This window comes from Loxodonta africana, chromosome 13 (assembly GCF_030014295.1).
Source record: "Loxodonta africana isolate mLoxAfr1 chromosome 13, mLoxAfr1.hap2, whole genome shotgun sequence".
In the NCBI taxonomy this organism is placed as follows: Eukaryota; Metazoa; Chordata; class Mammalia; order Proboscidea; family Elephantidae; genus Loxodonta; species Loxodonta africana.
The window spans coordinates 74,666,697-74,694,632 of NC_087354.1; the positions used below are offsets into that span (position 1 = coordinate 74,666,697).

At 35.0% G+C, this 27,936-nt stretch overlaps 1 protein-coding gene across 22 annotated transcripts in view; it reads right to left on the reverse strand.

The window, feature by feature from the left end:
- Positions 1-27,936, reverse strand: part of FBXW7 (F-box and WD repeat domain containing 7) — a 274,164-nt gene that overhangs the window by 48,023 nt on the left and 198,205 nt on the right. Inside the window, exon 1 of one of the 22 annotated variants that reach the window (XM_023557132.2) lies at positions 21,248-27,290. The exons of 20 other annotated variants lie outside the window; for them this stretch is intronic. In XM_023557132.2, the coding sequence (XP_023412900.1) occupies positions 21,248-21,394 (147 nt within the window). In that variant the 5' untranslated portion in view covers positions 21,395-27,290. Of the gene's footprint in view, positions 1-21,247; positions 27,338-27,936 lie in introns of those variants that run through there. One more of the 22 variants, XM_064267581.1, reaches the window with a different exon arrangement.

The window sequence follows — 27,936 nt, forward strand, 5'->3', positions numbered from 1 at the left end:
CATGGTCCCCAAACCCCTGTCCCTGCTACGCTGGCCTTCGATGCATTCACTTTATTCAGGAAACTTCTTTGCTCTGGGTTTAGTCCAGTTGTGCAGACCTCTCCTGTATTATGTGTTATCTTTCCCTTCACTTAAAGTAGTTCTCATCTGCTATCTAATTAGTGAATACCCCTCTCCCACCCCCACCCCTTGTAACCATCAAAGAATATATTCTTCTCTGTTTAACAAACTATTTCTTGAATCCTTATAATAGTGGTCTTATACAATATACAGATAATATTTTTATACCTCTTTTTATTGGCAAGAAATCTGCAGCATGAAAGTTTTTGAGAGTTACCAAGAACATTATAACTAACATCAGCTAAAACTTTGGCAACAAATACATAATAGCAGGCCAAGTTCCATTTACATTAAAATTAAACTGAATACTACATATTTTACATAAAATTCCCTAGCTTTATTTTGCTTTAACTGTTTTTTGTCACCTCTAATTAAGACGGGGTGTTATCAAGAAACACTATACTTAATTAATGAAAAGGGTCAAAAGGACTAAGATTCTATAGAAAGATCTTTAAAAAAAAAAAAGGTTATTGATAGTTATTTCAAATACTGCTTTATTCACTTTTATTTTGTGAATATAAAAGATATGCAAGGAGCGATTTTAACAAAGGATATATTTCTGGACATTCTGTTTACTTCTAACTTTGAATGCAGATAGAACAGATCTCATCTTAATCTTCAATTAGTCAAGACTATTCATACGGCTTTCCAAGTCTTCTGCTTTCATCTTCTACTAGATATTCTAACATAACATTATCAAAACTCAAGAATGGTATTACATTTTTTCAAAGCATACACATTTTTGTATATAGTTATGTTCCAGGAATTTTAAGTGTATATATATATATATATATATATATATATATATATGACTATGAAATACAGAAAAGATAATGAGTTACTAGTAATAGTATTACTGCCTTTTAAATTATATTGAAGAGGATTGAAATAAAAAAAAAAAGAAGAGGAGGTTCTGGCTAACCATTTCTTAGTTTTTAAATTTTTTTATTAGAGTTAATTAATATTCTAAAAAGGGCTTCAAAAACTTGAACAACCTCTCAAGCTCTGAATTCATGGCACTGACCTTAGACTTTCTCAGAACGATATTTAATGCACTCTGTTATTAGTAAAACCTGTTCAAACACATGCCCCATCTGCCAGCAGCCCATCTGCAAGAGAGCTTCTTATCCGCGTAGACGGTACAACTTCTGCCTGCTTCCTTCTCCTCTCTACATACCAGCTGTATGGTAATGAGCACGAGCAGCTGAAAAATACTGCCTGATAACAAAGCTAATATGAAAACGGCGGAACAACACTTCCCTTCAATGAAGCAGTTGCAGCATGAACATGGCAGATAAGCTATTAAACAGAAGGGGGGGACTGAGAATTTTATTTGTGTGTATTTGTGTTTGGACACTTGTGTATCCATAAGTTTGTATGTGTGTGTGTTTTAAATATAGGGTCTCCATATAACTAAAGAATGGAAAGAACTATGAGCCACACAGGGTACCAGAGAAAGATCTAAATCTTGAAATACTCTTGTTGAAATGTAGGAACCAATTCTTGAAATGTTTTAAGTCCCAACTTTTACTTAGTAAATACAAACCAGGTACCATGTTGATAAGCTAGTTTTCAGGTGTTAACGAGTATGTTCAGTTTCTTAATTACCAAATTTTGGGGGCTTCAGAAAGGGAAATGGTGTCAGAACTTAAAATCATAATGGAAACTATTTATGAAACATTTTAGCAGTTAAAATAATATGTGATTCAATAAACTCTGCTTTCATTTTTAATTATGTACAGCAATTTTTAAAATTCTAATTTAATGGCATTTGAAGCCAACCTTTATTTTCAATATTTGAGAATCTCCAAACAAAATATCAAGATGGCAAATGTCACTTCCTTTATTTAGGAAGACATTATGGGGTTAATTTTTACATATATGATAGCCACCCTGAATGAATCTACATAATGTAAATAGAATAAAATCACATTAATTTTTTATGTGCAGTATCTTTCCATTTAGAAAAGATCAACAGTCACTCAGGAAACTGTTTAAAAAGACTGACTACTAAAAACTGGTAGTGTGCATTTTCTTTCACAATTGGAAGAAACTAAAAAAAAAAAAAAAAACTTCAAAATGTTACTCATAAGTAAAAAATACTATTATATTAGAAGAATTAATTATAATTTTTACCAACACATCTAAAAAAGTCTTATGTGGGCTTCATGACAGTTATTGAGCTCTTACAGCCATACTTTCTATAGATCATTTCATTTTACTCTTACAACCCTGTGAAGTAGGTACTATTATTGATAATTGATAACTGACTGTGTATCATCCATGCTCTTAAACACTCTGCTATTCTGATATATAAACTCCACAAGGACAAAGATCTGGATCTGTTTTGTTAACTGCCTTATTCCAACTGCCTACAGCAGTCTTTGGCTCGTAGAAGGATTATACAGAATGAATGAATTGATGGAAGACACAGATGGAATATACTAAAGTTGTTTTAAGAGTAATCAGTGGCAAAGGGTCAAAGTCCATTCAATAGGGAAGAAACAGTCTAACAAACGGTGCTGGCAAAACTGGATATCCATATGCAGAAAAATGAAGCAGGATCCATACTTCACACCATATACAAAAAGTAACTCAAAATGGATCAAAGACCTAAGTGTTAAAGCTAAAACTATTAAGCTCCTGGAAGACAACATAGGGTAAAACTAGGGAATCTAATTTTCAACTTGAATAGTCTATCACACAAAACCAAAAATGCAAGAATGACACGACATATTCGATAACTGGAACCTCCAAAAAAATTAAATACTTAGGTTCATCAAAAGATTTCACCAAGAGAGTAGAAAGGGAACCTACAGATTGGGAAAAAGTCTTTGGCAATGACGTATCTGATAAGAGTATAATCTCTAAAATACATAGAAAACTTGGACAACTCAATAACAAAAAGACAAACAATTCAATCAAAAAATGGGCAAAGGACAGGAACAGACACTTCACCAAAGAGCACATTCAGATGACCAATACATACATGAAAAGATGCTTCTGATCATCAGCCATTAAACCATTAAACCATTGCCCTTGAGTCAATTCTGACTCATAGTGACCCTACAGAACAGAGTAGAACTGTCCCATAGCGTTTCCAAAGAGCAGCTGGTGGATTCGAACTGCAGGCCTTTCAGTTAGCAGCTGAGCTCTTACCCACTGTGCCACCAGGGCTCCTATTAGCCATTACAGAGATGCAAATCAAAACTACAGTGACATACCATCTCACCCCTGCAAAAATGGCAATGATTAAAAAAAAAAAAAAACAGAAATTAACAAATGCTAGGTTGTGAGGGAATTGAAAACTTTATACATTGCCAGTGGGACAGTAAAACGGTACAACCACTATGGAAAACAATATAGTGCTTCCTCAAAAAGCTAGAAACAGAAATACCATACGATCCAGCAACCCCACTCTAGATGTAAGAGCAGTGACATGAACAGACACATGCACATCCGTGTTCACTGCAGCATTATTCACAACAGCAAGAAGATGGAAACAGCCTAAGTGCCCACCAACAGACGAACAGATAAACAAATTGTGCTACATACATACAATGAAATACTATGCAACTATAAAGAATAATGGAGTCTGCAAAACATAACATGGATGAATCTACAAGACATTATGCTGAATGAAATAAGTCAATCACAAAAAGACAAATGTTATATAGTCTCACTATTATAAAGAAATCAAGAATAGATTTATACACAGAAAACAAAGTTCTTTGATGGTTACCTTGACAGGAGGGAGAGGGAGGGGAAATCACTTTCTAGACAGTAGATGCCTGTCACTTTGGTGATAGAAAATGCAATCCCAAATATGGGTGGAGTCAGCACAACTTGACAAAGTAAATAAAGACACTAAGAAGTACATGAGCAAAAGGAACAATTTCGGCAAATGCTGTAACATGTACGATTTTGCAACAACAGAGAACACAACCAAAAAATATGTCTGTGGTTACACAGGTAAATATGGATGAATATGTATGTGTGTGTATAGGAAGGCAGATGTGAGTAAGGGCGCATGCATGTATAGGTTTACCTGTAGGCATATGTATATACACATTTGTGTATGCTACATGTATAACAAACCACACAGGGCACAATTACAGAGGTTTGCTGGACATAGCCACACAACTCACAGGATTAGTTTACTGGGGTAAAACGCCCGGGATCATAGTCTTAGGGGATAACTCAATCGGCATAACATAGTTCACAAAGATAACATTCTACATCGTAGTTTGGTAAGTAGTGTCTGGGCTCTGAAAAGTTTGCAAGCAGCCATATAAGATACAGCTATTGGTCACTACTCATCTGAAGCGAAACAAGATGAAAGAAACCAAGGACTCAAAGAAGAAACTAGCCCACAGGACTAACAGTCCACATGAACCAAAGCCTCTTCTAGCCTGAGACCAGAAGTAGATAGTACCTTGCTACTACTACCCATCATTCTAACTAGGGACACAGTAGAAGGTCCCAGATAGAATGGGAGAAAAATGTAGAACAAAACTCAAATTCTTTAAAAAGGCCAGACTTACTGAACCAACAGAGACTAGAGGAACCCCCCCCCCCCGACCCCGGTTATCGCCCTAAAATGTTCTTCGAACTTGGAATTGAAGCTATTTCTCCAGGTGTCCTTTTAGCCAAGTAACAGACTGGCTTATAAAATAAACAGTATCACTCATTACATGCTCCCTTAAACAGTTAACTATACAAGACCAAACAGTCTACATTTACCCAAAAACAAAGGTGAGAAGGCAAGGTGGGGAAAGGAAGCTAGATCAATGGAAACAGCAAACAGAATGGGAATAACGAGAATACTGACATGGAATGGAGAATGGCATGGAATAATCTGTGTAAAAATTGTTAAAGGGAAACCTAATTTGCTGTGTAAACTTTACCTAAAACACAATAAAACATTATTTAAAAAAAAAAGAGTAAATCAGAAGTAAAAGCTACTGTAAATTTTTAATATAAAGTTTGTGTATTAACCTAAATTGTTTCGATACTGAAAAAATCTACTAAAGAATCATAAAATAAGACCATTTAGTAATCTAAGTTTTGTTTACTTGTCATGTTAAAAAATTAAGACTTTACAAAAAAAAAAAAACTTCTCATAATTAAACATCATTTTGAATGGTTAGTACAGAATAAATTTTTCTCATCTTAAAATTTTGTATATTTTTATCAATCCATTTTTTTCTCATTTCTATTGTCCAATTACAAAAAAATGTATTTTTCCTTTTAATTAACTTAATATATTCATTGATTTCAAATGTAATTCAAGGCATGAACTTCCATAATGTAAAAGCTTTTGTATAATATATATTAAAATATATATATATATAAGAGAATTGAATTGAAAGAATATTTTCAACTTAATGAAATAGTTATCAACCCTCCTTTAAAAAGATATACAGTTAACATTTCCTTAGAAAAGGGCAAACTCACAGCAAAAACACAGATTCAAAACAAAACAAAACAAAACACAAATTCAGGCAAGATTTACAAAAAACAGTACTATACTGCCCCTACATGTTCATACTAGTAGTAACAATGACATTTTAAAATCCAAAATGATAATGCAGAGATTTCTGAAAAGCTATTTAAGCTTAAATTATTCCCAAAGGAACTATATGAAATCATTCACACATTAAAAGGAATAACCTTCAATTTTCATGTTCGAGAATAGCAAAGAAGAAGAAATTTAAGGTAATGGAATTTTATCCAACATTACCATACAGCTTTTTCTCTCAAAGCACAGATTTCTCTCAGTACATGAGCATTTCATAAAATAACCACAAATGGTTAACTAGCTATGTGCTCTGGGGGGTAAATATTAAATCTTTTTTGCTTTGGCTTCTTTAAGCCTACCCTTATTTGATGGAGGAAGTTCAACTCAACGTCCTGACTTAGTTGTGAGTAAATTTCTAAAGAATTTACATGTAAAATTCTACCATCAAATGATACTTCAAGTGAACTACTTTATAACAAAATCTCACATGTACAGCGGCCCAATGCAATGCTTTTAGGCATTACCTAAATTCAGAGTTGGTACGATCCAAACAGTCACTGTGAAGAACTACTCTTTCCCACAAAGAAAACCAAATATGCAAATAGTGCTAATGTGATAGGATGTGTGTACTTCAGAAGTGATGGTTCTTATGAGAAAAGCCTGCTATTTTATAGTTCAGTAGCTCTGAAAAATATTCAAAATGTAGGAAAAGAATTATAAAGAGCAGAAATAGTGTTGATGAGTGTTTTCCCTCTATACCTAAATAAATTTAAACGCAGTTATAAATATATTAACTTTACATACATAAACCCATTGCCACTGAGTCACAGCAACCCTACAGGACAGAGCACAATTGCCCCACAGAGTTTCCAAGGAGCAGTTGGTGGATTTAAACTGCTGACCTTTTGGTTAGCAGCTGAGCTCTTAAATCACTGTACCACCAGGGCTCCATTACATACCTACCAAACCAAAATGCCAAACCCGTTGCCATCGAGTCAATTCTGACTCACAGCAACCCTATAGGACAGAGTAGAACTGCCTCATCGTTTCTAAGGAACGCCTGGTGTATTCATTGCTGACCTTTTGGATGGCAGCCCTAGCACTTAACCACTAAGCCACCAAGGTCTCCATTACATACATGTACACTACTAAATTCACAAGAGAAAACTCTACCAATCTAATATTAACTTTACATAAATTAAAAAAAAAAAGTACTTTAATTATTTTACCTTTCAGATTTCAGGAATAAAATATTATACATGCAAATAAAGAGAAGTGCTATATCATTAGGTACTTGCGAGAAGAAATAACTGAATTCTAACTTCTAACATTTAGAATGTTACTTAAGATTCACCGTGAACAGTAGTCCTTTTCTGTTATTTCTGTAGTAAAACTTACATCTCATCAAAAAATTACCTTAAATTATGTTGTTATTGCTATTAGTTGCTGTCAAGTCTATTCTGACTAATGGCAACCCGATGTGTGCACTGTACAACTGCTCCATGGGGTTTTATAAGGTTGTGTGTGATCTTTGAGAGGCAGATCACCAGGCTTGTCTTCTAAGGTGCCTCTGGGTGGACTCGAACCTCCAACCTTTCAGCTAGTAGTATAGTGGTTAAACGTTTGCACCACCCAAGGACCCTCTGAAATGATTAAAAAACCATTGTTATGGACATGACTCTGACTCATAGCGACCCTACAGGACAGAGTTGAACTGCCCCATAGAGTTTCCGTAGCTGTAATTTTTCCAAAAGCAGACTGCCACCTCTTTCTCCTGCGGAGTGTCTGCTGTGTTCAAACCACAACCTTTTGGTTAGCAGCTGAATGCTTAATCACTGCACTACTAAGGTTCCTTTTAAATGGTACCTACCATCATTTACATCTACCATAAATCATACCTATCATGATTTAACTTGTTTACATTAATTTACGTGACTTTCCACACCAAGTCAGAGAAAGAGCCAACAACTGTACTCTGACCCAAGCACAATTCAGAAAGAAAGCACTAAGGTGTGCCTGACAAGATATTGAAGACTCTAAGTAAAAAGTTCTCTTTCAAGAATATGAAAAAAGGAGTAAATAGAATCGCATTTATTCCTTCAAAGCCTCAAAATAAATACTCTGTAACTGGACACGACGTAACAGTATTTGAAAATCAGTAGATGATACATTTCAATAAGGTTACCAACACAATCCCACTGGATCAGGTAGCGTATGTGCTTGTGCGTAGGCATCCACATATACCCACGCAGAAACTGTAACACAGCCTATCACCAAGTGATTTAGAAAAGAAAAGTGTATACTTAACACGCTCTATCCTGCAGCACACTGAAATTCTGCCTCATGTGCAAGCAGGCGTTCCAGGGTCACTAAAATGATATGTAAAAGGCAAGAATTTTTCTGTTTCATTCACTGCTGTATCCTAAGTGCTTAGGGACTGGGCCCGGCAACTAAAAAAAAAAAAAAAAACCATCGCCATGAAGTCAATTCTGACTCATTTGTTTAAGTAAGTAAGTAATCCATGTTTTTGATATGAGACAACCAGACAAGTCTCTCAGGTACCAAAAGGTATCTGTTGTCTCCTTAAGGGAAACAGTTCTGCCTTATTCATTTCTGTCATGCTGGCAAAACACACAGGAAATATGTGTAATATATATTAGCAAAATTAAAAAAAATTTAGTGGTATTAATTCTCCATGGAAAGACTGGGAGAAGTTAAAAAAAAAAAAAAAAAAAGGAGGGGTGGGGCCAGGTGTCTCAGTATAAAGTTACCAGCATGAACTGCGTTTAATCACTGAAGAAAAATTATATATAAGCTCCAATTATTATATTATATGGAACTGCCTAAACTAGGTTAATGAAATTTAGATACTCATCTATATATGTTTTAAAGTATTTAAATATGCACATACTCAGAACTTAAGATAAAGCTTGGACTGCTTTGATGTTTCAAAGTATATTCCATTTTTTACATGTGATGGTATCTGTAAAACCCGATGGTCTGTGGAGTCAGGTCCACAGTTTTGGAAAAGGATGAGTTTCTAAATTCAGAATTTTGTACTTTAGAAAGGTAACACTGTGTATTATGAAGTACTGCCAGCACATTACACGTTAATATTTCTGCAGCAAATTATGAGTATTTACATAAATAAAGGAAGTCCCGGCGGCGCAGTGGTTACAGCGGGGGAAACTACCAGCAGCTCACAGAAGATGTGGCAGTCTGCTTCCACAGAGATTACAGCCTCGGAAACCCTATGGGGTCAGAACTGACTCAATGGCAGAGGGTTTTTTTCTAGTTTTTGGTTAGAGGATATGAGTCTATTGATTTATTTTCTACCTGGTTACCTTGCCAGGAGCTTAGTTCCAAGTTCAGGTTTAGCATTTTTCTCATCTCTCTTCTGTACAAAAAGTATAGAACTTAGGTAAGTTAGTTAACTTAGTTTCTGTAAAATATAAACCTACAAATTTAAATAGCTTTGCCCTGTGATGTTCGCATCACTACTTGATGTTTACATTACTAAACTATTTGTACAAATTATCATCTATTATCAACAGGGATAACAATTCATTATAGTTATTTCCATGATGCAGTTGTAGGTTCGTAAATCATGTGATAATTTGCTTTGCATTCATATCTGACAACTAAAACACACTCAATTCTAAAACAAAGCAATGTTATCGGCACATAGACACTGAGGTCATATTTACATATTTAAAACCCCAGGACTGCATTGCAAAAGTGAACCCTTAAAACATTTGGAAACTGAGTATCCATTTACTCAACAACTCTTCACTCATATCAGTCTAGTGCTGTGGTCGTGATGTAGGAGCCAAACCGCCTCAGTCAGAATCTCAGCTCCGCACCTTACAGGTTATGGGGTAATTATTATTTAACCTTTCTGTGCCTCAGATTTCTCAACTGTAAAATACCCATGGCCGTTGATTCTGACTCACAGCGACTTATAGGACAGAGTAGAACTGCCCCCCACAGGGTTTCCAAGGAGTGGCTGGTGAATTCAAACTGCTGACTTTTTTGGTTAGCAGCCAAGCTCTTTACCATTGCGCCACTAGGGCTCCATCTGTAAAATACAGGTGATATGATACAAAGCACCTACTTCACAAAGTTATTTTAAACATTTAATGAGCTCATAAATGGAAGGTATTTAGAATAGCGACTCCCCTTCATCCCTACACCCTGTTCTACTACCTTATTTTGTTGTTGTTGTTAAGTGCTGTCAAGTCGATTCTGACTCATAGCGACCCTATGCACAACAGAACAAAACACTGCCTGGTCCTGTGCCATCCTTAGAACCGTTGCTATGCTTGAGCCCATTGTTGCAGCCAATGTGTCAATCCACCTCGCTGAGGGTCTTCCTCTTTTTCGCTGACCCTTCATTTTACCAAGTATGATGTCCTTCTCCAGGGACTGATCCCTGGACATGATAACATGTCCAAAAGAAATCAGCCTTAACAGTAACGTTTACTTTTCTGTCTCCCCAAACTAGAACCTAAGCTCCATGAAGACATGAAGATTTCCTTTGTCTATCTAGTTCACTGTTATATCCACCAAAATGAAAGCAAATATTGCTGTCAAGTTGATTCCGGCTCACAGAGACCCTACACGACAGAGTAGAACTGCCCCATAGGGTTTCCGAGGAGTGGCTGGTGGGTTCAAACTGCCTATCTTTTGGTCAGCAGCCTATCTCTTAACCACTGTACCACCAGGGCTCTAGATATGTCCACAGGTTCTAGAAAAAGTTTCCAACTCTGTTGTAGTAGCTCAATAAGCACTTTTTGGTTGACTTTCGTAAGTTTTTGATGCGAAGATGTAAGTGAATAACTTGCAAGAGTACAATTAATGTGGGGGGGGGGGGAGATGTGAACCTGAGCTGTAATAGACGTTCCCTCTATCATTCCTCTGACCATCTGTTTGGCAAACATCCTTCAGGTTTTAATTGAAAGTTACTATGAAACTTTCCCTGAACTATTTGCCCTGACACTTAGGTACCCTTCTCATGCTCCCACAGAACTTTGCACATGGACCCATTTAAGCAACTACACTCTTTTGTACTATAATGGTTTGTTTCAGTTTTACAACTAGTCTGTAAAATCCTTAAAATTTTGTAATTTTTCCTTTTTCTATTTGTCTTTTTATTTGTAGCCAGTCAGTGCCTTACACACTATAAAGAATAAGACTCCAAGAAATGTCAGTTAATGAGTTAAGCAATGAACCAAAAGAAATGCTGAATTCTTAGTAAATGAAAATGGGCACAAATTACTCAATTTCCTATTTTTGAACTTTCTGGTTGTTTCTAATTAATTTTGGGTCAATTACTCTTACTATGTGACATTTGTAATAGCACGAACTTGAAAATGTGAATTCATCTTTTGACCCTAGAATATAAGCTCCATAACGACAGAGTCCATGACAGTTTCGTTCACCAATGAATCCCCAAATATCTAGGACAGTGCCTGGCATACAATATATGATAAAGAAATATTTGCTGAATAGATTCTACACCAAAAAAAAAAAAAAAAAGACAGTGTTCTTATTCCTTAGTTACTTCTAAGAACAAATTATTTGTAATTACCATATTTTAGCACAAATAATGTGTGCCCTCTGTTTGTTTACCAACTGCTCCCTCCCCCTGCAGGGTATTTTCATAAGTTTTGCTATACTTCTTCTTCACATGTTCTGTAAAAAAAAATTAGCATAGCATGCTATCGTGAGGGGAGGGGGCAGTTGCCAAACAAATGTAGAAAGTGTCATTTGCATAAAAATACCGTATTATATCTTTATTTTAAAACATACCTAGAACGAAGAAACCAATGGAGAATAAGAGATATGCACATGTGTATATATATATACGTAATACGTAATTTTTATACCAATAAGATCTTATATCCACTTATATTCTGTTTACATGTTTATTCATGACGTATGAAACATTTCAAGAAAATACTTTAATTAAAAAAAATTTAATGATTAATTCTTAAAGTTGTAGCATGTGAGCTCTTCTATAAAATATCTTCATGCTTAAAACAGAATGGTCTGGTATGTGATGGTAGTGGTTGTTATTAGTTGCCGTTGAGTCAATTCCAACTCATGGCGACCCCACGCACGCAGAGAAGAACTGCTCCATAGAGTTTTCAATGGCTGTGACCTCTCGGAAGCAGAATGCCAGAGCTGTCTTCCAAGGTGCCTCTGGGTGGGTTTGGGCCATAATCTCTGGGCTAGTAAATGAGTGCTTAACCCTTTGCGTCACCCAGGGACTAAGAGTAAATAATTCCCTTATTGATAAAATATGTAGTGACAATAAAAAGACGTGAGCTGATGACGAGCTGGGATTGTCTATTTTTTCCAAGTTCTAATGGAAGACATGTAAGGGAAAAAGGAGCTTAGGAGGTTATGTCTTAAAGTTTCCGCACTTTAATAAAAAAAAAAAAATTTCTCTCCAAACATGCTCATACCACCACACTATTCTTTCTCTTTAAAGTACTGTACTTTTTTTTTTCTTTATTTTGGCATTTTCTGACATTTTGGGCTACTCTCAAAAGTATTACTTAAATGACTATACTGTATGTTTGTTTTTCCAAACGGTAAGTAGTAAAGACTTTTAAAATTAAGTGTCAAACTGTATGTGAGTTTAGTTAACTTTAGAAAATGAAGTATTCTAAATCAGAGCAGCAGAGTAATTTAGAAACATTTAGTAAACAAAAACATGCCATATTCTTATAGTACAAAAACTCCTTAAAGAATTTTCTAAGTTTAACAGATACTTCAGCAAAATCAAACAAATATTTACACTAACTTCCTTCTGCACATCATTGGAAACACAGAAATATATTAAAGGTAATTTCTGAGCTTAAAGAGTTTTTAAGAGTTCCTGGGTGGCTGCTAATCAAAAGGCTAAAGGTTCAACTCCACCCAGAGGTACCTTGGAAGAAAGGCCTGGTGATCTACTTCTGAAAAACCAGTCACTGAAAACCCTGGAGAACTGTTCTATATTGTGACACACACGGGGTCACAGTGAGTTGGAATCAACTTAATGGTGTGGTGAATGAGTTCCTTTATGTGGCCTTTTGCCTCCGTTCTTTGGAAAAACACCTTTAAAGATTTTTCCCCTAAGCCCTGAGGAATCACCTTCGCCCTAGTTTTCTACTCCACAGAGGTTGTTACTTTTGTCCAAGTTGATGGACATTTCCTGGGTAAACTGTAAACAACCTGAGGTTTGATACTTTTTGTCTAGCCCCGGGCTGCAGCCTGCCCTGTGACTGGTATGCACCTTGCAGGGACTGGTCAATAGACTATGCAAATGAAGTGACTATAGACTATGCAAATGAAGCATCAATACCCTGGTGGGAGGGCCATGCCTTGAATTGATGAGGACTTTGTGTATATATACAGCCAATCCCACAGAGGTTTTTCAGACAGAAAGCAGGAAGAGAAGCAGCAGGAAGAAGCAGAGAGAAGAGAGAAGCAGCAAACAATCTCTTAAAAGAGCTGTCAACACCGGTCAACGCTCTCACACTGCAGACAGTGAAAGGCCCGGACCTGGCACCGTGGCAGAGTTGGTGGTGACAGACAGCAGGGCCAAGAAGAGGCTGTCCTGAGGGAGCAGAGGAGCCTGTTCTTAGGGGGCAAGGAGGAAGCCTGCACAGCCTACAGGCGCTGAGAGAGCTGTCCTGCACTGAAGGGAGATTTTGCCTATATGCTCCCGATCTTGAGCTGTAGCCTGCTGATCCTGACCCCGAGTTGTACCATTACTTCCTTAACAAACCACTTAACTCTAAGTATAGCTTGTGAGTTCTGTGTGGCCACTGCAACAGATTATCGAACACAGAAGAGAAGCAGAGAGTGCCTTGGGAGGGATGGCTGGTGTCAGAATTGGTGAAAGTTTAGGGATTGGAGGCATGTCTGACCTCCACCTCATGGGGATCAGCTTTGGGCTGAGCCTGGTCATTATCCTCCCTGAAGTTAGGCAGGTTCTGGCACTACTACTACTACTTCCATTTTACAAATGGCAATTTTTTTTTTTTAAGGAGTTTATAACCTAATTGAGGAAACAAAATTGTTAAATAACACTATAAAGCAGACATGTACGCCTAAGGGTCAAAGGGAATAGCAATAATTACAATCTGTTTCACTAACAGATGAGGACAATGGTGGGTGCAGTGCCGGAAGAAACGTTTCACCAGAGAGGCAAGCTAGACGGTGAGGTCATGCAAAGATGGGGACAATCAGAGACACAAGTATAACTGATGGATGCTGCATACACTAGAATGAGGGAGAGGGACCATGAGGCTGGCTTTGAAAGGTTTTATATTTCTGTGTGCTGTGATATCCATCTATTTCTACATGGCTAAGAGTTTCAGGAAAAAGATGTTTAGTTTCATGAAACGCCTTTTAGGCATCAAGACATTTTAGAAGAGCAGACGCGCTACAACTAGTTTAAATGAAAATTAATCATTTAATTTTTTTAAAAAAAAGGTTAACCTGGATTGGTACTAAATGACAACGCTCTGACAGAAATGTAAGACTAAGCAGTGCTGCCGTAAGAAATATGCAAGTATTTCTGGCAGCTGCTCCTGCTAGCATGAGAAGTACTCTTATAGTAGAGATTATTAATAGCAATATACTGTGGGAGAGGCTGTCATTTATACTGTACAAATATCGCGCTTAAATTTTGGGAATGTAAAAGTATAATCTAAGGTGACAAACAAAAATCAGGATAACCATAAAAAGACTAGCACTAAAAATAATGTGTTAAATCAATGGTAAATTACAAAATCATGTATGTGGGTCATTTGTTTAGATAAAAACACAGATTCTGGCTTTAAAAAGGATGTGGGAGGGGTAGAAGAAAATTATAGTTGAAAAGCATATGGGTGACAGGTCTATGGCAAATATTATTTTCTACAAAGAAGTAAAAAAATCATCTTAAGCAACAAATAATTTATTGGTTTACATATTTTCTTCACGAAGCTGTAAGTATAAACATATATTGTTATTTTTTCAAGAAAAAAATCAATAGAAAATCTAGAATAATAAACATGGAAGTACAATGATAATAGTATCTAAGTAAGTACAGTCCAGAAATCTTTGTCACAGTATAACATTAGGCTTTCTTTTACATGACCAGAAGTCCCTGGTGCTGGTTTTTTAACTGGAACAATCTTTCTGGAAAATAATTAAGCAGTATTTATCAGGAACCTAGTAAAATTTATACCCTGTGGTCCAATAATTCTGCTTCTAGAAATCTGTATATGGAGATGTTGTTAAAGATTTATGTATACCAAATCAAACCCAGCGCTGTTGAGTTGATTCCGACTCATAGTGACCCTATAGGACAGAGTAGAACTGCCCCATAGAGTTTCCAAGGAGCGCCTGGAGGATTCGAACTGCCGACCCTTTGGTTAGCAGCCATAGCACTTAACCACTACGCCACCAGGGTTTCCAGATTTATGTATAAAAATGTTCAAACAGTTCATTTGTCCAAAAAACATTAGGAAACGGCAGATTATAAATTTTCAAATACTTAAAGCCATGGAGGGAAACAAACTATATATTTTAAATCAATTAAAGTATCAATTAAAAAAAATTATATATACTCATGTGTCTCTTGACATCCACATTATGTTCTATGAAGTAGGTCGTTATGTGATTTGGACATTGTGCGAACACCGTATTATACACAGGCAGTCCACACAGTATGAATGTCTGACTTACGTACAACCCATAGTTACGAACCAATCTCCGTAACACCTATTATAGCTTATATATATACTCTACCATTATACACCCGGCAACGCAATCACTGTGTATACAACCACAGATGTATATGCAGTCGGACATTGCCTGAACGGATGTTATGTGGCGCGTGACCATACTTAAAATTGTTACTGTTATTTTAGTTATCTCTCATCAGTGGAATTACTGTTAATTTAAAGTACGTGAAGAAAAATACATATTTTAAATTTTCTATATTAACATGTCTTATTTTTTAAAGGAAAACCTGGTGGCATAGTGGTTAAGAGCTACAGCTGCTAACCAAAAGGCTGGCAGTTTGAATACAGGAGGTGTACCCTGGAAACCCTATGGGGCAGTTCTGTTCTGTCCTATAGAGTCACTGTGAGTTGGAACTGACTCATCGGCAATGGATTTGGTTTTCTGGTTTATTCCTATTAGACATTAATTATTGAAGAAAAATAAAAAATTCCCTTTACCTGCATTTGAATCAAAGAATTTGGGGGATTATTAAACTACTACATTTGGTAGGGTATTAAGTCCCAAATTTACTTTACCAACAGAGCTTCTTTTTGGGCACATATACAATCTTCATACAAATAAAAACTTATTTAGAGATGCTGTTTTCTGAAACAAAGGCAATACCACTGTTTAATAACTCTGACAGACTTTTGCTTAAAAGGTTTCAATGGACTGGTCAACAAACCATTAAAGGATCAAAATAGATTCAAATTATATACAGCGTGAACTAAAGACTACACATACAAAAACAACAAATTAGATTATCTCGGAATGAGAAGATTAAAATTTTGAACATATCTGCCTATCAATAACTCATTATATGAGCTGGAATCGACTGAATGGCAAACAGGTATCAATAACTCAACAATGAAGAAAAAACTCTGAGAGAGGGAGGGAGGGAGGTGTGTGTGTGAGGGGGTGAGGGGGGACGCCTTCAAAATTTTTCTATTACTCTCTATTTAATTTTTGGTTATCTTTATCAAAACAACTAATTGAGCAGCTTGATGAGTATGGTACTACACTGCAGTCTGAGGCTGGTTAATTGTCAGGCTGTTCTCAGCTGTTCAAGAGCCAAACACAGACACTAAGGCTTACAAAAGACAAAGGACAAACATGCATGCAGCCTGGATACTGCCAGTTTTTAATGACTAAAATCGTTATATATTCTGTGGGGTAACTCTATAAGCAAAACAACTTAAGAGAGACAGACAAGAAATCCTAAATTTATATATGTACTGTGCTATGAAAAAAATTATTTGTACGTCAATTGTTTAAAACTTTGAATTTATTTTCTCACAGAAACAATGTTAACAATGATAGGCTCCAGGCTTACCCTCCAAAATACTAATATAATAGTAGTTGAAAAGTTTAAGTTCACAAGAAGGAAATGTTTATAGGTCACACCGTATAGCAGAAAGAGAATGTCTACTACCTACATATAGCACTGGAGAGTCCTGAGTTAAACGGCAGCTTTACTAAGAAAATTGGAGAGTTAACTTGTTTGTACCTCGGTTTTCTTACCTACTGAATGGAGATAATACCTAACTCACCGTCCCACCTATTTAAAAAAAACAAAAACAAAAAACTTTAACTCAATGAGATAAACTCATTGGGACTTAATACCCCATCAAATGTAGTAGTTTAATAGTAAAATAGGTGAGACAGTGCCTAAGATACAGGGTAGGCACCTTATTTTAGGAAGAAAATAGTAAAAAGCAGTAGTCAAACTTCTAGTGATTAAACATAAAGATAAAAATTTTCTCCAAATAACCACATAAGAATTAGAAGAGAGGATGAGAAGTTTAAAGGGAACAAATGGTTTATGGCTCCAGCAATCCTATTCTAAAATTTACCATAAGCTGAAACTTAAGGTATGGAGAAGCAGAAACATTTTGTGTGTGTGTGTACACAATTTGTTTGTATACACACACACATACACAGAAGATTTACTATAGTGTTGTAGCAGTAAAAACTTGTTTTTCACTCTTCTGTACATAAAGCTTTATTGAAAAGCAGCCACGCCCATTCATTTGTTGTTGTCAGGTGCCATCAACTTGATTGTGACTCACGGCAACCCTATATACAACAGTACAAAACACTGCCCGGTCCTGCGCCATCCTCACAATTGTTATGATTGAACCCATTGTTGCAGCCACTGTGTCAATTCATCTTGTTGATGGTCCTCCTCTTTTTCCCTGACTGTCTACTTTACCAAGCATGATGTCTTTCTCCAGGGACTGATCTCTCCTGATAACATGTCGAAAGTATGTGAGACGCAGTCTCGCCATCCTTGCTTCCAACCCATTCATTTATGTGTTATTTATGGCTGCTTTTACTTTTTTTTTTTACATTACAATGGCAGAGTTGAGTAGTTGCAACAGACACTATATGGGCTGCAGTGCCTACAATATTTACTGGCTTTTTACAGAAAAAAACTCCCAACTCCCAATTTAAATTATCCCTCAGTGATAAAAGCACACAGGAATAATATTAGCATTTTCTCAAATGACACACAAACATCCTATTTTAATTTTATTTCTACTTTCGTTTTTATTATAAATTATTTTAAATATGGTATTTGAAATAGAACTTGATATAGAATATAATCACTACAAACTAGTTTCAAGTCTTAGAAATCCCAGTCATGTATTTCATTACTGCCAGAGCTACTGGGTGTGATGCCCTGCAAGTCCCTGTCCTACTTACCCCGCATTCCACCACATTCCAAAGCTCTACCCTGTTCTCTTAGCCTGCTGTGCTGTTACTGTCCATGCTACAGTCAGTATATGACTCATCCCCAAGAATATATGAGGCACTCTAAAAAACACTATTTGTCTATAAACCAGGAGAGTGGACCAGGTATCTTAAAAAGTCCTACTGTGTAAACCAACAACTCCACGTCATTTGGAAATTTTTCCAAAGTAATAACATTTAAAAATAACTTTAAGAGGATATTCTAAATACTTAAAAATGCTTTAAAAAAAAAAGTTTAAAAGTGCATTTTCTGTCAACATACTGTAACAACAAAAGTAAGATATATCATTATTTCTCTTATCACTCAAGAGAAGAAAAAATGCTGCCAGATAAGCCATGAAACTCCATTAGGATGTACCATTATTTCGCATATGTTTAAAATATGCAAAAAATAATACATTTTAGGATTTAAGAAATATAAAAAAAAAAAGTATTACCACAATTAGACATTCCAAAGAAAAATAAAATAATTTTCCAGTAACTGTGTAAGTTAAACAACTTTTCTCCTAAAGGACAGTTATTTTAAAATAAAAACTTACGCACTAAACTAGTATTCCCAAATTTTCCTAATACTTAAACCAAAACAAAACACAGACCCTGGGCCTTAACCCAAATCTCTTACGTAAGACTCTCCAAAAGCATAGAATCCAGGATTCTGTGTTTTTAACAAGTGTTTCAGGTTATATTTATGGCCCGAAAGGTCAACCAAATATTTGTAAATAAATTATGAAGACCTTGATAATAAAAAAATCTTTTTATTTAATGGTTTTGTTATTAATTTAGCAAGTTACTGTTGCTAAGTACTGTTAGTATTAAATCCAATGTATACAGTATCTTAGATGAGACTAAAATAATCTACATAATAATAAATGATACTACCAGTACTAATACATTTAATACTGAGATAAATAAATTTCCTAAAAAAATTTCAAGATATACGAAGTGAAGTTACAGCTATGATTAGTATTTTAAAGAATTTTTCACAATTTTCAAGCTGTTATTCTATTTTGCAAACATTACCTGATGGTGGGACATCATCATGTTTTTCAAGTTTTACTTGGAAGAAAAAAAATGAGTTGCAAAATACAGATCGCAATCTTTTGTACTTTGCTTAAAAGAAGCTAAATATACCTTATGTATAAGATATACAAGATGTTAGGCCCCAAATGTGATCAATTTCATACCATATCAAAAGTCTGGTTTAAAAATGTTTACCATTAACTTTACCAAGGGCAAGTTAGTAAATTAAATAACAAGTATGTAAATCAATTAAAAGCTACCTAAATTAACCAGCTGCAAAAAGGAGAGGAGGAGGGTGTAAGTGTGCTCCCCCTCTACTCTTTCTAGTAGTTAGAGTCAATGAGTTATGCAACAGTAAATTATCGGCAGGTGGGCAGTCTAAAACTGCTGTGTTAATTTTGTTCTTAACTGTCTCCCAAAAAAACTTCCAATATGAGTTTTATTTTTCAAATTTACTTCTATATTACAAATGCAAGGCTATAATTTACTACAACACTGTAACGTAGAAAAGTCAAATTGAATAGTGACCGTAAGAAGCCCTCAGGGAAAGCCCTGAAGTTCTCTATTTTAATTTTAAATTATGTCCCATGCCTTTTAATGTCCATGTCAGAAGATAAAAAGTAGGTAACACATACTATGACATAATAATCTACCATAAATTACACTGAAGTTTATTAGAAATATCCAACAACAAAGAACAAAATTATCTTGGTTGTTAAAATCTTAACCTTTAATTTACAAAAAAAACTTCACACTTTCTCAGTTTTTAAATATACTTGTATGGTATTTTTATTTTACAGAAATATTAAAATAATAAATTAGTTTATTAGTGACTTTAAAGCTATAAGTGGCCTCTGTGTAAATGCTTAAATCTGATCAGTGACCTCATTCAGCACAAGTTATAAAACTGACAAGGTGAAAGAAGGCAAAATACACTCTTAATGAAAATACAGTAAAGAAAAAAAGAAACAGGAAGATGGAGATATTTGTATTCCATTTTCAATGTTTAAATTGTATTACATTTTAACCTTACTTATTTTCCAACATGGCTACCACTCGTTTGGAGTAGAAGTGGGTACTACTCAAAAGGAACTAAGACAATTAGAAAATGTATTTTTACAAAGCTTATTTAAGTACCAGCAAATTGAAAATTCCCTTTACTAAGGAGAAAAAATATTTTCCAGGTATTATGGATTATTCTACTTATTTAGTAGAACATTTCCTCTTTAATTTTTTAATAAAACAGAAAGGGAATGAAAACTCTAATGTTAATATATACGAACACTCATTTAATCTCAAATAAATTTGGGGGGGTAGATTAATGTGTTCAGAATCATAAGCATACTTTATACCTAAAAATATATCAGTCTAGTCAAAAATTCAAAATGGCAATGCCAACTAACTCAGAAAATCCAACAACAAAATTGCTAATATTGACATGGTCAAAACTTGGTAAGGAGGGGGAACTTCATCCTGAAAAACATCCAGTAGGCCATAACTTGATTATACACTAGCACAAATTCAGTTCTACAAAAAAGCCTGTTAGTTCAGAACTGTCCATATATAAACCACACTGTTACTGTCACACAATAGCGTGCTATTTTTACTTTATATAACAGCAAATAATAATGTCCCTATAATAAAGCTTAAACGGTCAGAGAAACCTAAATATCTTGGAAAACTCTTTAATGGAGTTAAATACTGTAATTTCCATGTATAAGGAGAATACCACCAGCTTTTATGTTTTTCACACAAAATAAAAACCTTACAAATCTTGGATTTTAGTATTTGTCAGCATATTTCAAAACATAACCTATCTTTTCAATTTCAAATAAGTTTACAAGATCCTAATTTCATGGAAAATAAGTAAGAAAGACAAAAAAGTACACTGGGTAGTCCTGCGTTCCAGGATCTGTATCATGTTATAAAACTACCACTGGCTACACGCACTTATAGCTTAGTTATAAATATCAATTGAAATGTGAAGTATTTCTTCACTACAGGAGGAGGCAGGAGCACTTCATTTAAATCAACATTCCTCTTTCTCAAATGTGCGAGACTTACCCGTCTTCTACAAAAAGGGAGGCCTTGGGCAATGATGCTAATGCTAAATATCTTCATCACAGTCTGATGTGGCAGAGGCTCTTTTGCACTTTTAAGATCAACAGGAACCATGCCATGGTTTAAAGTAGCTTTTCCCGGCTTTGACATTTTAAAACTTCTCTTGATGAATACTCTCTACATGTAATACAGGCACATTACTAAAATCTCTAACCACCAAATTTTAAAAATGTGTTTTTCTTTTTTAAATTAAAAAAAAAAAAAAAAAGGCTGAGAACCCAAGGCCTGCTGCTTTTGTCTTTCAACCTTCTCCTACCAAATGTCCTGACCTGTCTGAGGCTTGGTGAAGTGCAAACTATCCTAGAATAGCCAGGAATTATAAACTACTGAAGTGAAAGCAGTCTGCTCCTGCCAGTCAAACAGCTGGTGAACCTCCCATACAAAGTCAGTAATGTGAACACAACCAAAGCAGGGCTATGCTGTAGGGCCCCTTCGAACACTTCTCTAACTACTTAAACAAGGTGTTCTCTAGAAAGTGAAAGTAAAATTTTCTTTAAAAAAAGACTCTCTTAAATACTTATTAAGTCTTCCTCACCCAAATATCAGTATTAGTATTTTAGCAACGCTTTGAATTGTGTTTCAGACTTAAAGACAGTATTTGCTTGGCCGTGCATGCTCAAAAATACATACATATGCACGCAAATACATACACATACATCTGTTCTAGCTTAGAAATCTTCAGAATAAGCACTATTTTTAACTGCTTTAACTGTACTCTTTCCTTTCCCTTCCCTTCCCTTTATCTCATATGCACTAAGACATTAAATCCACTCTAGCTATTAACTGCACTTCAGGTTAATATTCCTACTAGAATTTTCAACTGTTTTTAGTCTGAGTGTGATTCTGAAAAACATATTATGTTTGAAAGTGTAACAGTCACATGACTGATTAAAGACATTAAAAAATACACAAGTATTTATTTATAAACATAAACTGTGATGGGAAGTAATTACAGTAAAACGGATAAAAACGTGCCGGTCCACTGCAAATCCTCAGTGCCTGTTTTTTACCCAGACAAATCTTCCTAAAACACAGAAAGGAAATGTGGTGCACAGTACACTCCTCCAGAACCTCTGACGGTTCCTCAGTAACTAAGATAAAGTTTGGAGTTGAAAACCTCCTCAAACTCATTTTTCAGATTTATCTCAAATGACCTTCCTAAATTAATTACTTATGTCAGTGTTAATTCATCTTTAGACTACATTCGGTATTCAAGTCCATGAACTGGACTAAAACGAAGATAAGAGAAAAGCTCAGTGTAAGAAATGTTAATAGGACAGAACCACCCATTCACAATCTTCCCTGAACTGGTTTCTCTTTCCACTCTGTTTTCTTCTTCCAATAGCCAAGTCATCTCCCTTATCTCTTTTTCCAACAGCTTCTATGGTTCTTTACAGTGGGTTAGAATGTGATATCGAGAGAATTAGAAAGGAGAATGTCAGAAATGGGTGATTTGTTTTTTGACTTTGGAGAGATCTGTCTTACTAAATACAAGTGGGCAACTGGGAAAGCAATCCATACACAAGAAATAATCCCAGTCTTCCCTTGATGCTACTCTCTCAAAAAGGACCGTTCTTTTATACCACAATGTAATATGTAGTTAAGAATTCAAAATCATTAGCAGAGGTGACATTTTTAGTTACACAAAAGTAAACAACAGAATAGAACCACCATCACCAAAAACCCCAACAGAGATCTAGCCCTAAAACAACAGGAGAGAAAAGAGATAGTATAAAGGCACTGGGAACCTATAAATGTTATAAGGTAGACAAAAAAGGTGTATCTAAGATAAACCATATCTACAGCCCCTCTAGACTATTAACCACCTCACAGAATGAGTTTCACTAGCTTCACTTTAAGGGGCCCTGGAGGGAGCCCTTGGGGCTAAGTGGTTAAGACCTATGGTGGCTAATCAAAAGGTCGCCTGTTCAAATCCAGCAGTCACTGCTTGGAAATGCTATGGGGCAGTTCTACTCTGCCCTATAGGGTGGCTAGAGTCGGAATCCACTGAACAGCAAGCTTTTTTTCTTTCAGGTGGCACAACAGTTAAGGGCTTTGCCACTAACTGAAAGGTTGTTAGCTGGAACCCACCCAAAGGCTCTGTGGGAGAAAAGACCTGGCTTCCATAAAGGTTACAGCCTAGTAAACCCTATGGGCCAGTTCTACTCTGTCACACCGGGTTACTTTGAGTTGGAATTGACTCAAAAGCATCTAACAACAAGCCCCACTTTGGTCTCTATCTCTTCTAATACGACTTTTATTTTCTAACATAAGACTGCTGCTTTAAAAATAAAAACACACTTTTTTTCCCAAATAACAGAGCTTTGAATCATGTTGTATCTGACTCTCCTTAAAAATGATCCCTTTGTGCTGAAGTAGCTCCCATGGGATGCTCTCTGTTACTATCAGTACCCACTTTGTTAGCATTACAATATAGCTTTATATAGACTGAGATTCTTTATTCTCAAAAAATTCTGTTTCCTGATGTTGTTGATAATCAACCCCCCAAATTTCCTTTCTCTGAACCACACAGAAGATATAATTTAAACTGTTATACTTCAAAATGGAAAATTAGAAGAGTAAACTAGTATACAAATTTAATATATTAATTCTGCATAGAAAAATGAATCAAGCAGATCAGCTCTAAATTGAACCTTCCCTTAATCCACTAGTTAGTAAAAATAGCATATTGAAAATTATAATTTTTTCACTTTTATAATTAAAAGCCCTCAAAGAACTTTATAGTCACACATAGAGACTCTGATGATAAGGAAGACAGAAAGGATCTCTAATCTCTTTAGAGTCTGATTCTATATTGTTCTTTAAAAATAGAATCTTAAGGGAAAAAGAAGTTTCTAAATTGAAAATAACTTTTCCGTGGGGAGACAAATTTCAGTGGGAATGGGAAAGGAAAAACTAGAATCACCACTGTTTTCATTCTCTAATTTATAAGAGGACAAAAATTACTCTGAAGTAAAACTAGATTTTTCATTTTCAATAAATTATTTACAACGATAATAGCAACAAAACAGGAGTGCAAATTAAGGCTGCTTTTATGTCAAATGTTGTATTTTACACTAGATACCAAGTTTTGGTAAGCACAAAGTAGTTACTTTTGAGGTTAACTCATTTTTCCATCAGTAAACCGCTGCCCTCAACTGGATACTATAGAGTACTGCAACTCTAGCAAACCAAAAGACTAAATTGTATTATGTGTATGTAACAATGTATTTTTGTAAAAAGGAAACAGTACTAGTGATTCAGCACAGCGAATACTGATTTCCAAATGTATGTACCAGCAAGTTTCATTTTTTTTTTTTTTTTTGAGGATTCAAGTAACTACTTCTAAAACAACGTCCCCAGTCAACATGGAAACATGAAAAATATCAATCCACCAAATACAGAAAACCTTAGTGAAGGAAATCACAGACAATGCACAGGAGAACCCTAATAGCTGATACTTTAAAATGCAGCTAGTTCCACGTGTTCAAGAAAAAACAAGGTCTTAGGCTTAATTTTCCTTTTAAAGACATTTAGGATACTCTAAGTTATAACCACCTCAAACAGAGATTCTTCAAAACTATCTGTTTTTAAGATGATACCACAAATACAAAGTCACTATAATACAGTGGGTAAGAGCATGGACTCGCACCAAATTGCCATACTCCAAACCCTGGCTCTATTATTTATTAATAGTATGACGTTAAATTAATTCTTCTGTGCCTCATTTTCATAATACAGTACCTACCTCACAGGATTGTTGTGAGGATTAAATGAACTAAGATACGTGAAGCCCACAGAAAAATGCCTCATATAAGTGCTCAATACTGTTAGCTGCCATTATTAGTTACTACTACTATTAGTATCAAAAATCACAGTTTTGTAGATTATGCTTCAATTTTAAAAGTTCTAGGGAAGCAAGCAGAGATTCTAAAAATCACAATGTAATAAATAACTTTGGAGTAGGTGTTACAAAATATAATATTCTACAAGTTTTAGGAAAGCATCCATAATTCTGTCAAAATTTTCACCTAAAAATGCAACTATAGTGTTTTAGCTGTAGTGTCTCAGCATTTTAAGATTTCAGCTATCACTGACTACTCAGGAATTCAACACTGGAGAACTTCTGTGGTAAAGATAATATCTGTATATAAAGCAATTTATTTGGTTCACTTAGCATTTTCTGACTTTCCTTCTTCTAAAAGGATGCATTGGCCAGAGACGATCCTATATAAATGCTGCATGTGACAAAACATCACCAATACAGTATTTCTAAAATCCATTACAATCCCATTCTCCAATTGTAATAAAAAATAGCTCTACAGCAATTTATTGTGGACTTCCATTCTTTCATTCATTATTACACAGAAGGTTAAGATTTAACTGTTCTTGACCAAAGGCCACAGCATATGATCTACACAAAGGTTTTCCATTTTTCATAAACTATTCCTGAATCAGCTAAAACAAGTCACCTGGAAGATACAAGATTATCTAAAAGTACGAATGATTTTATATTAAGAATTTTCAAATCTCACCTCAAAACCTCTGACACGGACAATATTAGTACGTACCACTTAAATTCTAATATTATTCATTGTTTCTGCAAATTTAAAAGCAACAAATGGCCTTTTTTTTTTTTGCAGAATCAGAAAGAATTCTGTATGGTAAAAATTATGCCATTACTCAAGTAAAATAAATCAGAATCAAACAATTTTCCTCTGAGAAAAGAATATGGTATTATCATGCATACTGACTTATTCAGGGATATAGAATAAAACAGATTATTCTCTGCGCCAAATTCATTGCTTTCAGTCTTTCCTGCCATACCAGTGTCAAAGTATTTTCCTACTGAGCAATTCATATACTAAGATAGAGCAATTTAAGCAGAGAGGAAAACAATCATAAATCAAGAAATTAACTCTTTTTTGCTCAATGATAATCGAGTTCTATCAGAAATAACTGTAAAAAAAATCTGAACTACATTATTACTTCAATTCTAGAAACAGAAATACAATTAGATTGAACATGAAAGAAAATTTAAGTATATGATATTACTTTTAAAGTTCTAATATTCTTAAGAGGCATAAGTCAAATGAATAAAGATATTTTACAAAAATTAAAACCACATTTAAAACAATTCTTAAAAAAATTCTAAAAGACATTTTTTAAATGCTCAAAGTGCTAAGATTACAAGTTCCAATTATACTGTATTTTACATATTATATTCATGTAAACATTTAATGAGTTACAAGTTATTGTTTTATTTCCCTGATATTTTTCTGTATTTGGGCACTAAGGGCAACCCTTAACAGCTTAAGAGAAATTAGTTTGGACTCTGAAATAGTATGTACAGTATATGCGACTGTTATAAAAATGTGACCTGGTAATTGAACTTTTGCAAAATAGCATTATATACATACATGTATATGCAGTATTTTCTAATTTAAAAAAAAAAAAGCTAGAATACAAGGTTACATAAAGTTTTATAACTGCTTTGTTTTATATAATCAGGTTCTGATTGCTGGATATGCAGATTACTTGCAAATTTTTCTGGATATTTCCAAAAACTGGCTGAAAATAAGTTACAAATTCAAAACCAACAAGTTCTAAAAAAATGAATAATAAGTTTAAAGGTAGCAAAATCACCCCACAGTATACCAGAACTCTGGGATTCAAAAACCCAGCTATTTATTAATTTGTTTACAACTAAATTTATTTAAAACTAAATTATCCTTTGACTAAACAGTTGTCTCAGCAACTGTCTTTCAACTGAATTACTCTGAGCTGGTACGCCAGGTAAACTCATCCGTACACAAAAATGGAAGAGTATTGGCTAAGTTGTAGTTTCCGCTTCACCATTACTGGTGACCTCAGGCACGTCTGCTAACTTGGCCCGGAGTCCGGATTCACAGACGAGGAGGCTGGACCAGACTACAGGGAATGACGTCTTCCGCAGCTTTAGCAGTGTGGAGTGCAGAGCTTTCTTGTAATGGGTTAGATTGCCAGTTTGGTGAGTCTTCCTGTATTACATAGCTTAGAGAATAGTATAGTTACAGGTTTATAAAATACAACTAAATAAAACACTTCAATAGGAAAAAAAAAGTTATAGGTATAAGTGACTTTTAAAAATATGATGTAAAAAGATGAAATTCAAGAAAAAATAACCTCAGGAATTTTCTGATTCCACACTGTACTACAATAACTTGAATGTTTTTGTTTTTCTCTCCCACCTTTCATAATGGCCTTAACAGTGACATACTGAGTAAATGTCTTAAATTTTTTGAATGAGTATAATTTGGATTTTCTTTGTGTCTAAAACCTTGAGCTGTTAATTGTAAAATAACACTTGTCCTTATTCTTTCATTAAGCATATACAGAAATACTTGAGATAAAACAAAAATCCAACTACTGGATTGAATTCTGTAAATATTTCAGAAATGCTCAGTATGAAGTTCTCAATGACTATAAAATAACTTGCTTCATGATCAAGTTTAACTCTTATCGTGTGTGCTGGGTTACCCCAGCTGTTAAACTGGTCTCACACAGCTGCTCACCAAGAATTTAGCTGGTGATTATTTATACATTGTTATACCTTTTAGTCAACTATGACAAAAATGACATAGTAATTAAAG